Source organism: Falco biarmicus, chromosome 6 (assembly GCF_023638135.1).
Source record: "Falco biarmicus isolate bFalBia1 chromosome 6, bFalBia1.pri, whole genome shotgun sequence".
Classification (NCBI taxonomy): domain Eukaryota; kingdom Metazoa; phylum Chordata; class Aves; order Falconiformes; family Falconidae; genus Falco; species Falco biarmicus.
Window position 1 is genome coordinate 18,030,555 of NC_079293.1, and position 18,442 is coordinate 18,048,996.

Below are 18,442 nucleotides of genomic sequence, written 5' to 3' on the forward strand. Positions count from 1 at the left end.
CTATACTGAAGCCATTATTTCTCTAGCTTAGTACAAAAATATCTCTGCCTTTTTCACAAATACACATAGGGTTTGATGGGACCAGAAGGCTCATTTGGCCTGCCTGGAGCTCCTGGGCCTAAGGTAAGTGTTTGTGTTTATTTCCTTGTGATTTTGCTAAATGACTGCTTTATGGATTAAAAAATGCCAGGATTTTGCACCTATTTTTTTGATATATTGAACATTGGTGAGTAGATGTATCATTTTCCCTATATTACCTTATATGATAGTTCAGCCTTAATAAAGCGTAATATAGCTCTGGAAAGGGTGCCTGTCATCCCATGAGGTTTGGAACAATTGCAGAAATAGTCATGAGACTTTGTTTCAGCTTTGCAGTTCTGGAAAATGTTCTGCAGTGCTGGGAGCCAGATAATTCTCAGTATACATCAGAACTTTCTGCCCATGTTATATTTATTTATATTTTAATTGTGTTAAATAATGTTACGTGCTGCTTTTTCCACCCGAGGAGCCAAATTTATTTCAGATGTGACTTTATTGATTACACTGCAGCTACAGCAAGAATTAATTTGACCCATGCTCTCAGAAACTAAAATAGATACTAAAAATCCAGATCTGTTAGTGTAACCTTTTAATTTAATCCCAGAGGAATTTTGGCCGGTGAGCACTCAATGGTATGTCCTAGAGAATATTTAGGAATATTTTATTCATTTCCCAAGCTTTGTATGTACATTTAACTGCTTTTCCACCCATACATTATTTTATATTCAAAATTACGTATCTATTGATTTAAAATTGTATGCTGAAGGTAACATTTTTTAACGTGTTGATGTTTGCTATGGTCAAGAAGATCGAATACCTATGAAATGACTTAAAATTAATTAGCTTTATTTTCCTTTGTGAAAAGTGCTGTTGTTTTGTATATTTATCTGTCATTCTGAATATAAGTTGGTTCTTACAGAATCATTCTTAAGCTCATTCCTACAGAAGAGCACCATGAAATAATAATTCTTAAATTTTAATGAAAATCCTCATGCTGAATATATGCCTAATTCCATAGGCTACAATAAAAAACAAACCATAAATAAATATATTGGCTCAGACGGGTTGAAGGAATCTCAGAGTTTTATTAAGTAAGATGGTGGAAATATGAAATCGGTACGCACAAACATGGTGTGACTGGGCAAGGGATATTTGGCAAGTGGGGAAGGGACAAGTGAGCAGAGGCTGGCAAATCACACTTTGTCATCAGTATCTATTCTTTCCTTAGAGAAACTGAAACTTCAGGTTTCCCGTAAGGACCGATTTCCCAGCGGTTTATGTTTACATTTGCTAGTCAAACAACATCTGACAAAAGATACTGATATGTCAGCCACACTTTTATATTGTTATATAGGGTGATAAAGGTGAACCTGGAATACAGGGGAAACCAGGATCATCAGGAGCCAAGGTAAGTATGAATCTGGAGGTATTCTAGTTAAAGAAGGGACTGCTTTACTTTTCCATGATTTGCTGATTTTCCATGATTTTCCATGATTAGTCACAAGACAGTTTCAAAATAAAGTGGTAGTTAACATAAAATTGCATCAGAATCCATTTGATAGCTTATTTTTACTAATTTTATACCAGATTTTAAGCAGTGTAAATCAACTGTTCATGAAGTTCAAAACTGCAAACATTGCCGTTACTTCAGACAGTTTTATTTGTGTAATTTTGAAAAATCAGCGTCATCTGTATTAAAGGGCAATTAAAGAAGATGGATACTGGAAAAATGAGATTAAGAATTAGGAGTTCCTTTTGTGTGTTCTCTGTGTTTAACACCTCTTCACAAATTCTCCAGACTTTTCAGTCATCCTCAGTTATAAAATTTCAAAATGCCGTAGCCAAAGCATATCATGTGACCTTGAGAAAAATGCAGTATATGTTTTTCAGCACATCACTGACACAGAGCTATTGTATTACTCAGGGAGAACTAGGAGTACCAGGTGCTCCAGGTGAACCAGGCTACCCAGGCATTCCTGGTACCCAGGGTATAAAGGTAAGTATTTTCCCCAGTTTTACATTAATTGCATCTTTTAAAAGTGCTTTTCCCATAAGTGATCATTATTATTAGAGAATAGTTGGTATATTTTGGAATGCCCATTCTTTAGAAAAACAATCATTTTCCATAGGGAGGAGAGAATGGCCAAAAAGGAGAAACTTAACATAAAATACTGAGACAAAGGTATTAATGAAATTTCCATTATGAATTGCAGTGTGTAATGATATGATCCATGATTCTATATTTACTTACTCTTATATCTTATAGCAAGTGCTGCATCTATAAAGTCTGTTGTACAAAGTCTTTTGTGGAGCAGTTGACCCTAGGCAGATTCAGCTTAGTTGGCCTCAGCCATTAAGAGTTACCTGATCTAACCAAGCTGTCCAGGTTCTCTCCATATTTAGCTGAGAGAGTCTGAGCATTCTGGGGAGTCATTAATTCACATCTCTACACCTTTCTTTGACTGTAACTGAAGCCTAGGCAGCTAAATTAAATGTTGACATTCTAGATGGCAAAAGTCAGGTTAGATGGATCCTACTTCTACTGTACCGGTTGAAAATAATTTCTTCCTTTCAGGTGAACCCACGTTTATTCCTCTTGCAAACTGAGTTCTCATAAAGATCTTGCTTTCAAGGATCTCAGCATCTCTTAGTGCAGGCTCACGTTTATCAAACACTGGTATAGACGTGGTTGCTGAAGAACTGTTTGTGAACACACTGTAAAATTTCATATTGGTGTTTGACTTACCAGGATAGTCATCCTTATTTTTAAAGTGAAGGTATGTAGGATTTTCTGACAGTCACATGACTTTAAGGAGTCCCAGACTGAAAAGATTATAGGCAATATTGTTCTTTGATATGTTTTGAAATTGAAGAACGCAGCTTTTTGCATAACTTAAACCTGTAACTAACATTATATTAAATGCTTTCCTAGAGATTTTCTTCTATAAGATGACAGCATTCTACTAAAAATCTCCTGTGTGGTTGAAACCTCTCAGCTTTGTCTCAGCCCATAAGACAGAACTTTTTATTTGACTGGAAACTGGAAAGCCCCTAGAATATTTCTTGTTTTAAAATATTGACTTATTTTTATCTTGCTACAACTCACAGAATTCATTGGAGTGAACTGAGTCTGTTGTGGAAAAATAAGCTATGGTTTGAATACAGAATGGGATTTGAGAACCTGAAAATCATTACTCTTCGTAACCTGTGGGTATCTGCAAAGGACTTAACAGAGTTGTGTATTCTAGATGATGTTTTTTCAGGACAGCAAGCCCCTTTCTTCTGTGTAACTTAATGAAGAAACAGAGCAAGACCAAGAATTTATATTTTACATATGCTATTAGTTAAATTTATGTGAAGGAAATGCTACATGTTTATTTGAAACAGCTGGGGAGAAACTATTTACTGTAATCTTCAATAACATGATTTGAGGAGAATTTCAGGGTTGAACACTTATCAGCTGTCATGGTTCGAAAGTGGTTAAAGTAAAATTATTTCCATTGCTGTAAATCAAAGAATTCTAATTATAATTAAAGCTCTGATTTGTATCCATTACATTTTTAGTCTAAATTTTAATTAAGATTTCTTTATTCTGGGCACTTTTAAAGCAATGATATGTGCATCCTGAAAATTTAAATGTTTCATTGCTTTGTAAGATAATGTTTCATTTTTTTATTGTATTTTTATGGGAAAACATGACGATATTTTTTTTTGCGGTGAGTTTCTTCATTGGCATATACAAGCATAAAGCTTATTTAATTGTTATACTGTTTCTTTGGAGCAATATAAGTGATCTGATGTCATGTAACAGATAGACTTGTTTCCTTAGGATATAGTTTATTATAACTAACAAGCTTTACCTGCAACTATTCAAACTAGGTATTTAGTCAAGGAGCAAGTTGTCAAGACTAAAAATGTTGCTATATTTGCTATCAGCCCAAATTCAATATTTAAATTTAAATTTTAAGTTTAAAAGTGCAGTGTTACTTTAATTAAATTAACACAAATTATGAAGTTAAATCAATTTTTAAATCTTAGTTAAACTGATTCAATAATAATTTAAAATTTAAATGTATAGCAAAAATTATGTAAAAATAAATTAAGTGTGTTTAGGTAATGTATCTGACACTTCTGTTGAAAATCTAGCAGTGTTTCCTGGGAAATACTAAAGTCCCAACTAGGGCAAAAATTCCTCCATTACATATTCAAATTACCGATTTCAGAATAAACAGGAAATCTTGTAAAAGCAAAGGAAGCTCAGGTAGGGTGTCAGATAGAAATAAACAGTCAGTAAAAACTCAAAATTCATCTGTGCAGTGTTACCAGCCATGTAGAGGATCACTGAAGGATGAAGCCCTTCATCTAAAGGAGTCTGTGGGAACTGACCTTGGCTTGACACCAGGTGCCCACCAAGCGCCTTCTCAGCAGGACAGGGAGGGGAGAAAATGGGTAAAAAGAATTGTGAGTCAATATTAAAAGGTAGTTTAATAAAGCAAAAGCCATACACAGAAACAAAGGAAAACAAAATATTTATTCTTTACTTCCTATTAACAGGTGATGGCTAACCACTTTCTGGGAAGTAGGGCTTCAATATACGTAGCAGTTGATCTGGAAGACAAATGTTTTAATACTAAGTGCAACCCCCCTCTCCTTTCTCTTACCTTTTATTGCTGAGCAGATACCATATGGTATGGAATATCCCGTTGGTCACTTTGGGCCAGCTGTCCTGGCTATGTTCCCTCCCAGGATCTTGCCCACCACCACCCTGCTGGTGGTGAGGGGGGGAATGTTGGAGAAACAGGCTTGGTGCTGTGCGAGCGCTGCTCAGCAGCAGCCAGAACACTGGTGTGTTACCAACACCTTTTAGCTACCCATACAAGCACAGCGCTGTGAGAGCTGCCATGGGGAATGTTAACTCCATCTCGGCCAGACCCAGTAACGACATTACAGAAATAGAGTTGAATCAGGTACTTCACTATGGAAAGAAAGGTTGAAGGGCAAAGAAGCAGTAAGTTAGAAGGGTGGTGGTATATTTAAAGTTTTATTAAAACCCCATGGAGAGGAATTCTACTAAACTTCACCTTCTGCTCCAGAAGGGCACCGGTTTCCTGTATGTCCAGTGTCATATATGCCAGCCACGTATGGATGGCTTAGGTACGCTAGAGTATTTCAGATGTCAGTAGACATGTATGGGGATGCCTTGTGTTGCCTACAGCATCTTAAATGGTCTATGTTTAGACAACTGAAGCAAGTCCCTGTCAATGGAGGCTAGAGAATGATCCAAATTTAGATGAGATTCTCTTAGCTAAATGAGATGATGGAACCTGAGTTCCATTTTCCAAGACAAGATGTAGAAAAATCAGTCTTCTGACCAGTTTCAAAACAGTGATTCCCAGAGAGCATAAGGACAAAGATTTCCTGGCTTAAGGCTTTCAGAATGTATTGAAGCCAAATGGAAGAGTGACTTGAGTTGAATCAGTGTCATAACAATAGTTTAATTAGTTTCATTATCACCATATATTGTTTCAATATCTATGGGTCATGTAAGGTACATGTACTGAGACTACTGATTTTAAGAAGGAAGATTTTGTTAAAATGTGTGCAACCTCTCTAAATTTTAAACTGAAGAAGCTTTGTCATTATTCATTTTATATGAAGATGCAAGTCAGAACATATATTGCTGGTTAACTGGAATTACAAGTATGACAAATTTTTGAACTATTCAGGAAAAAAAGTGCAGTTTGGGCAACTAACAGTAAAAGTGAAGCCTTTCAGCTATAACTTATTTTAAAACTTGACACCAAACGGTGTATTTTACATTCAAGTACAATATAACCAAATACAGCTGGCATAAATAACCTTTTATGTTCTGGGTTTTTCTATCAGGCAAATATTTGCCATGGTCAAAATCTCATCTTTACTACTGTTTAGCATTTAATTAAACATTCTCTTTTTTGAAAAATGACCAAACACACACGTTTGGCTCCTACAAGAAAACTGGCAAAACAGATAAAAAAAAAATCCATCCTTTTTCTTCTCTTTATTAAATGCAGATTTGCACAACCCCCCACAGATCTGTCTTTTGTTTAATGAGTTGCTATGTTCTTGGCCCAACACTTTGATTCATTTCTATTTAAACAGTCACACTGATTTAAGAGGTCAAAGTTAGGGCAGGAGCCATCTCCTATAACTTTAAGTTTCCTTTTCAGTCAAGAAAGAGAGATAGGCACATTCTGGGAGTACATATTTTATACCCCTGTCATTAATGTGCTTGAATCATTTTCAAGAGCTGCTTGTTTTTCTTCAGTGTCAGTTAGGTGGTGTTCAAACAACTTGATAAATTTAGATACTTGTCTTTTAAGTACCATTTACCAGTCACTCCACAGATGTTTATTTACATTCAATGGGTTTATAGTGTTACAGAAATTATACTGTGTTCCCTGTGGGTGAAGGCAAGCATACTTAGCATTCAGATGAATTTTAACTCATCAGAAATACTACCCCAGTACCTACCTACATCTTCTCCACTCCCATACACTGAGTAGATAAAATCCTGCTGGATTTGCCATCTCATTATGTTGCATTTTTTAAATTTTAACTTGCTGGATAAGTATCCGCTTTTCTTTTTGATAGTTCTTTCTGTGACAGATTCACTCCTTAATGTAACTTTCTGTACTTTTCTCAATGATTGTGTACATGAGGATAAAGTGATTTGTTTTCATTCAGTATAAATAAAAGCTATTAAGGTGCTTCTCTTGTATTTCCTGAGTTGAATTAAAAGACAGACTAAATGTCTTTGAGATTAATCATGTTACAATGGAGACTTTAATTCTTTTACAGGGGGACAAAGGAAACCAAGGTGAAAGTGGCATCCAGGTATATCAACTTTGTTTCTAATGAGATCATCTGGCAACACTATTAATGCAAGTCTTAGGTGTTAATTCAGGAGATTTTTTTAAGACTGGGCTCCACAGAAGGTTTGCTTGAAAATTAGCAGCAGTGCACCCTAACTCTTCTTCAAGGAAAACTGCCCAGTATGCCCAGGACATAGTTGTGGCTGTGTTTCTGGGGCTGAGCAGGCTGTTGTCATTTGGTGCAGAGCTGTGTGGTCCTAGCAATGGCATGGTCTCAGGGATGTAGGTTGTGCTGCTGCCCTAGGGGACTGGGACATGACCCAGCACTTTCCAGGGGTGGCTTCTGTCCCTGCCTGCACCAGGCACTGTGGGATCACATAAATGCGCATAGTCAAAGTAATGCCACCTGGCCTCTGCCTACTTACTAGATTATAACAAGTGGGATTTTCCTCCTTGTTATCAAAAAGTCATGGTAACACTTACAAGAAAAAGAGGAGTATCATGTCACTACTCAAATCCTAACTTGATTCCCCTGTGTTCAGAGTAGGAATTATATCCTTCTGCACAGTTTCTGCTCTGAACTCTCGTAGAATAACTTTTCAGATTGATTTGGCCTGGTTTGGGATGAGATTTTAGGGTTTATCTCTTTGTGTTATTTTCAGTAGCTTAATTACATCTCCCAGATAAATGTATATTTTAAGAAAATGTGCTTCTTTTTTGAAGGGACTGAAAGGAGAAAAAGGAAGACAAGGAAATCCAGGCTTACAGGTACTTTTATAAAGTGATCCTAGTTCAAGAGAGCCATGATTCATATCTGTTTCTTAAGATTACTTCCATCAACATGGATAGTTATTTGCATCAGGTGAAATATATTTATGTATAACATGATTATATAGTTATATAAAGTACCTCTTAAAGAACCTTAGTATTTTTAAAATAAGAAATACAACACATATAGAGAAGATGGAACCACACTTTTCTCAGCTGTGCACAGTGGAAGGATGAGAGGAAATGGACACAAATTTGAATGCAGAAAATCCCAACCTGATATATGGGAAAAGCATTTTGCGCTGAGGGTGATCAAACACTGGAGCAGGCTGCTCACAGAGATTATGACAGGGCACCGAGCAGCCTGCTCTAGCTGGATCTGTTCTGAAAAGGAAGTTTAACCCGTGGAGGTCCCTTCCAACCTACATGTTTCTGTGGTTCTGGGATACTATATATTGAGAAACGGTACAGAAGTACATTTTTGTGGATTGTTTTATTAAATCCTTAATTATGGAAAATTTTCATGAAACAATTATACATAATATAAAATGCAGATAACAGCACAAAGTGGCTTTTTTGTAAAGGTTATAAGAGTGATACTTGAAATGTTAAGATTGTGCATGTGCCATGCTTCACTTTCGTGTAGTTCATTACCTCCTAAACTGTACTGGGGGTCTTTATTGACATATTCTGTGCTCATAAATTACAGATGTTTCCTGTTTCAGCTGCAAATCAGTGAGATCCAGTTGTTTCTCTTTAACTCTGGGCCAATGTATTCTGATTGTGTCATAGTTGGCTATCTTGTTATACCACAGAAAATAACTGTTAGTATTTATAAATACTTGTTAAGTCATAATCTATGTTGTGTCTGAACAGAGAAGTATTTGTTAGAGGTACATATCTAAAAGTAGACTTGGAAGGAGCAAAAGGAGTTGCTTTTTTCAGAATTACGACACCAATACAGCTGCCTGTCTAGCCAGAAGGAGCTGATTCCAGTGGAGCATGGGCGGGAGATCTAGGTTGTATGTTAGCCTAGTTTTATCACTCTCAGGGACATGCAGGAGTCTGGTAGTAGAGCTGAGCAGATATTTTTGAAAAGAAATAATTTAAACTAGAAGGCCAGTCATCGGTTTTAACCAAATGTTATGCCTTACTCTAACATTTTACGAATTAAACTTTCTGATTTGGTTTTGTTTTGGGTTTTTTGATGTTTTCTGTTTGTTTGTTTTTCAAATAATGGACAAATTTTCATATATTTATTATTTTAATCATACGATAAAATAAAGTGATAGTGAAAGAAAATACTTCTTTTTCAGATAGGATGATGCAACTGAATTGCAGTTGCTTTTTTTTTTTTTTTTTTTTTTTTTGAGAAAGCTGAAGAAATAATACAGGCTTGTTCTAAAATTGTTTGCTATGCTTATCTAGTTTGGTCAGCAACCAAAAAAACAGTCATTCAGATACTTATGGTAGACAGCACTAAATCATTCCAAGGTTTCTAAAGCCTCCAGGACTTCTCAAGATACAATACAGATTTCCTACCCCATAAAAGTCCATCAAAAAAGCGAAAAAGGCAGCACTGAACTGCCATCTTGCCATGGAACTTAATCAATATAAAACCATTGAACCATTTGGCAGAAATGAAACTGAAACCATTTGCCAACATGCAAGGTCTGGCTTACAAACTGAATTTGTATTTCAAAGGTTCTGAACTTGATTTCTGTCTAGTAAGACAGTATTAAACAGGTAGAATCAGGAGTTTCCTTTTGCTAGAACATAAAATTTTATGTCTTTTGTCTTTTGTAGAGTGAATACAGTTTTGTGTATATGTCTATAATAAATTTAAGGTTTCTAATATTCATTATATATTCCCAACTTACCCTTTCAGTATATGATATTAAAAGTATTATTAAAGTGTTAATTCTCCGTGATACACAATTTTCATCCTTATATGCCGTTTGTTTTTTTGTACAATTAGCAATCAGAGAATATTTAAATGTTTACATTTGTAATTAATTATTGGAAACAAAGGTTGAAAATATTAACTTTTGATTCCAAGTAATTTGGCTCAACTTGCTTTTTTAAATTTTTTTTTCATATTAATTTCTGAAGGGAGTAGAAGGATTGAGTGGAGAACAAGGAGAGGTAAGTAATTTGTAATGGCAAGTATAGTATTACAAAATTATTCCATCTGCTTCTGCAAATTATGTGATCTGTAAAATGTGTATTTATAGTCTTATTTCTCTACGCATATCTATAAGAAACAGAAAAGAAGTTACTTAAGAAACATCAGAAAAGAGAAAGAAGTATTGGTTTTAGTTAGGGACATAGGAAAATATATATTTCATGAAATGAAAGATTTAAAAAAAAAGATTAAAGCCAAGTATATACTTTAAGAGAATTTAAAAAAACAACAAACCAAAGTAAAGAAAAAAAAAAACCAACAAAGGAAGGAACTGGTTGGAGAGCAAATAAAAGAAATCTAGAGGTTCTAAGTTCATTGAAAAGTAAAAATATATTAATGGAAAGATACAGAATACTTGATAAGAAAATTTTGTGTTGTTCAGCAGCAGCCAGTAATAGCAGGGTAGGATACAAATGTAACAGGATATACAAAAAAGATCCTTGATCTTGTAATCCTTTGCTTTTTTTCGCAGTCAAGAAATAAGGGGCATTTAAGCTGGAGATAAGACCCTCACATTTAATGTCAATCTTGAATTTGCCTAATTCCTTTTGAACTGTGTTGATACACTGTACTTTCAGCTTCCATAAAAGTTTGTAGGAAGGACTTCCACAGCTGAACTGTTGTGTGTTTTAACATTCACCAGTAAGATTTCTTTGTGTGCCTTTAGTTCAAAGCTAATGAAAAGGAATGTAGTGAAGCCTTTATAAAAAAAAATTTGTTAGACAATTCTGTCTTTGAGACTGACTCAGAAAATGCAAGGCAGCATTCTTTCTACTACTAAGTTTATACAGAAATAATTCAACTCAGCCTGAAACTTGGGCATAAAGGGAAGCCTGCTTGGACTGCTCATGGTCTGTCAGAAGCTGCACATTTGTTACTCTCTGATATTTTTAGAAGTCCCGTCTTTTTTTTTTTTTTTCCCCTTGTGTTTGGCAAACGTAGATACCTTTATGACCAAACCTTTTAATTTTTGTGTTGCATGTAGTTTAAAAATTGGCATTTAAAAGATTAACTTTGTCAGCTATTTTTTTTATCCCAATATTTTGTTAAATCAGGGTATACACCATCCCATTAACATATTTCAACTTTATCTAGAGATTTCTTTGTTCAGCCCTTTTTCATGAAAGCATTGTTGCATATCAGTAACTGGACATATTAGTTGGAAGCTCAATTCTGATAATTAAATAACTTTACATATTTATGCATATAAATCACCCTATATGCTGCTGTGGTTCTATGAAATACTTAAATCTACAGTTTGGCTTATAGGTGTTTTCCTAAATCATTGCCAAAATTGGCAAAAGCTTCCTTGTACACTATTGAACTAGCCTTTTTAAATATTGTACATCATGGTCATCATATATTTCTTCTGGAAAATCCTTTTAATAATATTTTTGTTATATGCTAAGATATAGTGATGTTATTGTGTTCACTTATCAGACCTATAAAATTAGTTTATTTTCTATTTTTATAAAATATGTTGTCTTTTGTTAGACTATGTCCTCAAGAAAAAATCCTTTCAGTCTGTAATTCTCAGCACTTATTAAGCTCTTTTCCTTTTTTTTTTTTTATTTTTTATTATTTTCTTTTCCAACAGCAAGTGTCTACAAACAAGGCCACACATGGGATGTGGCTAAGCATTACAAAACCAAGATATACAGCAGAAAATGTTCCATCAGCAGTTTCATTTGCTTTTTGGCATGTTCTGCAGGCAGTTGTGCTGATGCTTCCATAGTTTTGTCCTGGTGTTTTCATACTGGCTTCTTGCCTGTGATGTTTTCCTACAGTAGATGCCATTTTCCCAATATTTCACTGGTTCTTAATGCTTTCTAGCCCCTTTAACATCTAGTCCAAATAAATCAACTCACAAGTAAACACAGCCCATAGCTGCAAAAGTAATTAAAACTGAAACAAATAACTTCTAGCTATGAGAACAAACAGCATGATTCTCAGATCCCAGCACACAGAGCTGCTAGTATAGCCACAGGCAGCTACACACGCTCCGTATATTTATCTCTGAGCTTTGCTGACCCTATTTAATGAAAAAAAACCCCACTTTTGTAATTATGTAATAGAAATTAACAAGTACAAGTCTACCTGGTGTAACTAAGTATCAGTTCTCAGTGTCTACAACGTTCAAGTTGACAGTATCTGGAAAATAAAATACAATTACAACCTTGGAAAAAGTCAGTTCTGAATTGGTGTATAACTTTTCAAGTGGGAAGAGGGTATGGACTGCTGTTCAGTTCACGCATGACATCTTACTGGTGGACCATCTTTCCAGCAGTACTCTTAGGCACCTGACAGACATCTGTCACATTTTGTCTAATTCCTCTGGCTTTTTTAAGAGGAAAAACTACCTGCCTCATTTTAGTGTCTGGCTCTCTGCATACAACCAAGTAACCCCTGCATCAAACTGAGTAATCCAATACTGAATTTGAAGGTTGCTACTCTAATAATTCATGTGGAGAGCTCTGGGCAGTGTTACTGCTTCAGACCAAGCCAGACAGCTTTGAATTTTTTTGCTGTAAAGAATTTTGGTAAGTAGTATATAAAATGATAAAAAGTAATATAAATAACCATACTTTAAAATTCAGTGTAAGTCTATGAAGACTGTATGCCTGAGTGCTTCCTAAACTTGCATTATTTTCTCCAGTAAGTTTTGTCATATATAGTAATTCTGCTGCCTTGTTTTCATAATTCCATCTAAAACGGTTGGAAAGAGTAAAAGAAAATTTTGAAGCAACTGGTGAAATTATCCAGAAGCTGTGCAAAAATGGAAGGAAAGGCTCATCAGGGTGCAAACAGTATACTTCAATCCTGGGCACGCACCAAATTGCATTGTAGTGATGTTTTGTTGGCTCCAGCATAGGAAAAGTTCCACATGAACTAATGGAGTAGATAATTCCATACATAGAAGAACCGTTGCTTTGATGAAGATATGTCAAAGTATTTTCCAGTATTGTTTTAACCATTTCCAGTAAAACAAATGGAATACACTTCTTATCAATCATACGACACCCCCACCCCCACCCCCCCAAAAAAAAATCTTAACTGAAATCAAACTATTTTTTTCCTTTGTGTTCTACACTACAGACACAGGGTAAAAGCCTTGATTATTATAAGAAGCTTGCCACGAACCTCAGTGATGACAGGATTTCACTTCTAATTTTTCCAGCCTTCTAAGGGTTTTAATGTACTGTAACAGATCATTAAATTCTCCTGAAAAAAGTGAATAAAGCCTTTCCTTCCATATTTTAATAAGGAAGGTTATTTTGTTTTTTATTAATTATAAGTAAAATGGGTCCTTAAAGTTTAAAAGAGAAAAAAAAAGCTAATTTATTTCTAATTATATTTGGTAAATAATCGTATCTGGAAACAGTTACTAAAGAAGAAATCCTGAAAATTCCAGGATATTTTAGTAAAATCGGCCTCATTAGTATCAAGTTAATTTTCAGTGACAACTTCTATTCATTTTATGAAAATCATCAGTGAAGATTTTCTCAGAACATGTTTACTTGGTGCTACCCAGCTTCCAAACTGGCTGTGAAGAAACAATTGGTTTTTCATTGGTTTTCATTCCAGAAAGGTGAGAAAGGAGATCCGGGCATTCGAGGCATCAGTGGGCAAAAAGGAGAATCCGGTATCCAGGGTTTGGTTGGACCTCCTGGTCTCAGAGGTCAGCCAGGAGATAGAGGACCCCCAGGACCACCTGGATCAGATGGAAAACCTGTATGTATAGGACCTCAAACTTGTCATTTTGGGTACTTTAAAAACCCCAAACAAATGCATGTTCTCTGTTCTTTTAATTGTTCTCTGTTCAATTCAGGCTCGAGAATTTTCAGAAGAATTTATTCGACAGGTGTGTTCAGATGTACTGAGAAGTAAGTTTGAAAGCCTCTTTAGACTGTTCTTTCCTTGTTTAAAGTGCTAAAGAAGTTTCTTGATAGTTATAAAGATGCTTTCTTGAAAGCGAGATTGATGTTGCTGATTTATCACCTACAGGTGTGGAAATGTATTTCCATGTTTATTTATTTCTTTCATCAAAAAGGTTCCATACTTTACCAACTTCTTTCCTAAAGGTTATAATATTCTCTAAAGAATATTTTTTTGTTAGTTTTTGTATTAGTGGCTAGGGGGCAATATTTTTCTATTTTATTGTTATAACACTCTAAACAATTTTTTGTTTGAATTCTCCCAGCCCAGTTGCCTGCCATCCTCCAGAGTGGAAGGCTACAAAACTGTAACCACTGTCAATCCCAAAGCGCTTCCCCAGGACTTCCAGGACCACCAGGTCCAAGAGGCCCTGAAGGCCCAAGAGGGTTTCCTGGTTTACCAGGAAATGATGGCATTCCGGGGCTGACAGGCATCCCCGGTCGCCCTGGGGCTCGTGGGACAAGAGGTACTGCGTGCGTTTGTCACAATGCTAATGGCTTTTATGGCTTCGTTTTCTGCTTCCAGTTTTGAATGGGATCAGTGCAGGTGGAGTAAGGGAATAGCTGGGTTTGTATCTCAGAGTGTAATTGGGGACACGGTGCAACGTGAATATTTCCCTGCTTATGAGGAATCCATGTCAGAAGAAGAGAAAATACAGGAGCACGGCAAGACAGCTAGTGTTCAGTTCTACTGTAGTCAAACTTCAGTTTGATCTTTTTAGAGAGTTCTTAGTCTCATGTAAATGTTTTTAACTGCATTTTATTATTATTTTTTTTTAGATCAAATATGCTTAGGCCTGGATTTCAATGTATTTATATGTTTTGTGGTTTCTTTTCTTCCAAACTTTGTTTCTGCTGTTTTGAAGAACAGTATTTATTCACTGGCTATTTACAATCTACCACCCTCTAGGCTTATTTTTGGAATGTGATAACCTCTATACTCCCTCTGATTTCCTAGGGTTTTCTCCTTTTGTTTTTATCTCGTAAGGATTTTTGCTTCTTCTTTTTTTTATGCTTTTCTTAAACATTCTGGTTTCATTCTAGGCAAGCTAAGATTTATGCTTTCAGGTAACTCATCCACCTAAGCATTCCAACTGATTTCTGTGATGTATTTGCACACCTAAGTATGTATATATGGTCTGGAACTAGACCAAGAGACTGGGTGAAGTCCACAATTTGGTAATTACTTCCAGCAGTGCCCGTTAACTATAGCATCAAAATAATCAGGAAAGCTGTATGAAATATAGGTAACTTGCCAGGGGTAGGTAGGTAGGCAAACGATTGGTAAATATTTATTTTCTTTGTGACTTACTGACTGTGACCTAGCACATCAAATCTGTTCTGGATGTAATGATGATTTGTCTATAGTGCTTTTATAATTTCATCTCCAATAGAAGAACGTGCAGTTTTACTCTGGAGAGGACATTAACCTTTCCAGCTATTCTGTAAGAGCTGGAAAAATAGATACTTGTTTCTATGAAGAAACTGAATTTATTGGGTTTTACTAGTGTAAGAGAGCACATACCTTGCCCCTCTCAGTATTTCTTTGGTAGAGATGTAGTTCTGCCGTATGTTGCGGAAGATTGTCTATTATTCTGTATTACATGGGAACTGTGGTGAATACTTACACTTCCTTCATACAACTTAAAAATTTTGCCAATGGAAAGGTAATGACAGTAAATTTCTTAATTGTCCATCATCTATTCCCACAAATCATAGTAGCTGTCTGCTTAACAGGTGCTACATCAGCTCTTAATTCAGTAAAAATGGGGATAATTTAGAATCCTGCTACTCTGTGCAGGTTACAAGGAAATGCTTCTTTTACATGCCATTATTTGCTTTTGAAGCATTAAATTTTTTTATTCAATAAATATTATCAGATGTAGAATTCCTAATTCATTGGATGAAAATATTCTTTTCTTAGTGTGCAAAGATATACTTATGTTTGCTAATTCACAGGACTTCCAGGAAAAAATGGTGCAAAAGGCAATCAAGGAATTGGGGTTCCTGGCATCCAAGGCCCCCCAGGACCTCCAGGTGAGGGATGGTTCAGCTATGCAGATTCAGTACATTCTAATAATTTCTAAAAAACTGTGGTTTAGGAAAAATATTGATATAATTTGGAAAAATGTAGATAGTTTTTACACATCTTAATTACCATGTATGTCTTCTGGCTAATGCCTGTCTCTTGCATGCCTTGTAAAATGTCATATAATACATTGTTTTATAAGACAGGTCTTGTAGAGATTGGTACCTGAGACTGCTGTTTCTTGATAGATAGATCTTCAAGTCAACCATTAACTGAAAACTGAGCCCTAATATAATCATGTGACTTGTAAGCATTGCTTAGTGAAGGAAAATATTTTTCTGAACAGCAGCGTATTCATGCAAAACGCAAAGCTGAGCTTTTGGAAGAGCTATTAGGGCTTGATCCAAAGCAAGAGAAGTGAATAGAAAGAGGAGGACTCTGATTCATGCCATGGTGGTTTGTGTTTATATGATAAAGTAAAACAATATACTAAAGTAGATTTTTTATATTTCCTTTTAATCTTAATAAGGTACCATGTGGTTTATATAAATATGCACGCAGTATGAGACAAGAAGTGTCTTTTTCAGAAAATGAAGTTTTATCTGCATACTTCACCAAAGAGCAGGGAGTTTGTGTGTCCTTACTTGCTCTTGTTTTCATTTCAGTAAGAACACTCTGTAATGTATTTGTTTATTGCTTGTGTGCCATTAAGGTCCTGAAGGTCCACCTGGTATGAGTAAGGAAGGACGTCCTGGAGAGCGTGGGCAGCCTGGTAAAGATGGAGATCGTGGCAGTCCAGGAATGCCAGGACCGGTTGGACCCCCTGGAATTTGTGACCCATCACTATGTTTTAGTGTAATTGTGGGGAGAGATCCATTTAGAAAGGGACCAAATTACTAATTTGTGATACAGTTCTTTAGAGGAATAGGTATGGTGCTTGTCTTTTGTGGTCTTTCAAGTCTCAGGAAGGTGACCAGCAATAATCCCATAAGCAGGAACAAAAGTACCTCTGATATTATGAATAACGATCCCAAAGGTTACACATTCCTTTAGAAAAGAAACTCCAATAATTTTTTTATAACTTGCATTGATTGAACCTGAAGTGATTTTAGAGATCATCAGTTTTAATAGGAATAAGATTAACTGTAATATACAATATTCAGTATTTAAGTGTCCTATCATACTCCTGTTACCACTGAAGTCTTCTGCAAAATTGCTGGAGATGCCACTGGAAGCAGGATTAGGCCTTAAATGGTATTGGTCAGGTATAAATTACTGTGAAATTTTTCACATGCAGCCAACACATACCATATTTGATTTTGAAAGAATGTGGCTGGCTTTGACTTCACGTGTGTGTGAATCTCATTGGCTTGTGTACATTTCATATGTCATAGCTCCAAGTGTTCTGTGAGCAAAAGCATATATCAGATTTCTATAAAATTAAGAGAAAAATCTGGAAATAATATGATCTTTTTTGCCTTGTGATTCTTTGCTTAAAACCAACGTGAAATGCAAGGGTAGAACTACTGGTTCAAGAAGAGCCAAGGTTTTATTGCAGGTTGTACTGTCAGCTACAGAAGGTCAAAAGGTTCCATGTGGGCAATTCAGCTTATATGAAAATAGCATTTAAAAAATAAGAAAAAACTGGTATAGCTGGCTTGCAGCTATGATCTGACAAAAATAAAAATTAAAAAATGTTTACACAACCCCATTGTAACAGTTCTGTGTAATTAAGTTATATACCCTTTGCTGTTTCTCCCCAAGGACTGCAGTTGTCAAACTGAAGAAGCAGGTTTACAAGGAGAAAGGTCTAACTGCTGGCTGACTAGCTGCAATGTTTGTTATGCTGTTTCTTTTTTCATTTTAAGCAAGCTATGTGTAATTCTCATTGTATGCTTTGCTAATGAGGTGTATTGCTTGTTTTTGCATAAGGAAGAAAGGCACAGTTCCCATAAGAACTTAAAACCTGTTTCTTAAATTAAGGCAGAGTCTTGTATTGAACTTAACCAATGCTTTATAAGTGGCTTTTTCTAATGTGTTGGTTTTCTGTTGTCCTACTATCAGAGATGGGTAATATGCTTGACATTCAAGGTATAATAAAATTTTGTAAAGAACTAGTGGTAGTTTAATGAGTGATCTCAAGAGTCGCCTGTGTCTTGCGTTGCAGAAAAGAGTGATGCCTGTAATACCTGGAGGGATAGTTCCACCTTACATCTGTGCTTTTTTCCCCCCAATGTCCTTCCATTTCTTCTGGAGAAAGCACCATCCCTGGGAGCAGCACTTTCCCACTGGGCTCCCGCCGCCTGCGGGGCAGGGTGTGCTGGAGCAGCCAGCTGCACTGTGCGCAGTGGCTGCTGCCCACCCAGCACGGAGGCCTGCGGAAGGGTGCTTGCACTGAGTAGTTCAGCCAAACCCCAGTCTTGGTTATAGCGGACTGCAATCATTAGCATCTCATAAAACCTAGTCTAAAAACCTCCAAGACAATTCTTGAAAGATAACTGACATGGACCTGAGAAATGAAGCTAGGCATGAAGTTTTCTCCCCAGAGGAGTGCTCCTCACTACACACTGTAGGACTTCGCTCATGTGAACAAGCATTGATAGAATCTGTGGAAGAAAGAATCTAGAAACCT

The 18,442-nt window shown here is 36.0% G+C and overlaps 1 protein-coding gene across 1 annotated transcript in view; it reads left to right on the forward strand.

The window, feature by feature from the left end:
• Window positions 1–17,924, forward strand: part of COL21A1 (collagen type XXI alpha 1 chain) — a 113,923-nt gene extending 95,999 nt beyond the window's left edge. The window contains exons 20-30 of the mRNA XM_056344645.1: window positions 70–123; window positions 1,394–1,447; window positions 1,964–2,035; window positions 6,880–6,915; window positions 7,617–7,661; window positions 9,774–9,806; window positions 13,432–13,578; window positions 13,676–13,730; window positions 14,048–14,248; window positions 15,741–15,818; window positions 16,523–17,924. Of these exons, the coding sequence (XP_056200620.1) occupies window positions 70–123; window positions 1,394–1,447; window positions 1,964–2,035; window positions 6,880–6,915; window positions 7,617–7,661; window positions 9,774–9,806; window positions 13,432–13,578; window positions 13,676–13,730; window positions 14,048–14,248; window positions 15,741–15,818; window positions 16,523–16,710 (963 nt within the window). The 3' untranslated portion in view covers window positions 16,711–17,924. The remainder of the gene's footprint in view (window positions 1–69; window positions 124–1,393; window positions 1,448–1,963; window positions 2,036–6,879; window positions 6,916–7,616; window positions 7,662–9,773; window positions 9,807–13,431; window positions 13,579–13,675; window positions 13,731–14,047; window positions 14,249–15,740; window positions 15,819–16,522) is intronic.
• Window positions 17,925–18,442: the final 518 nt, after the last annotated feature.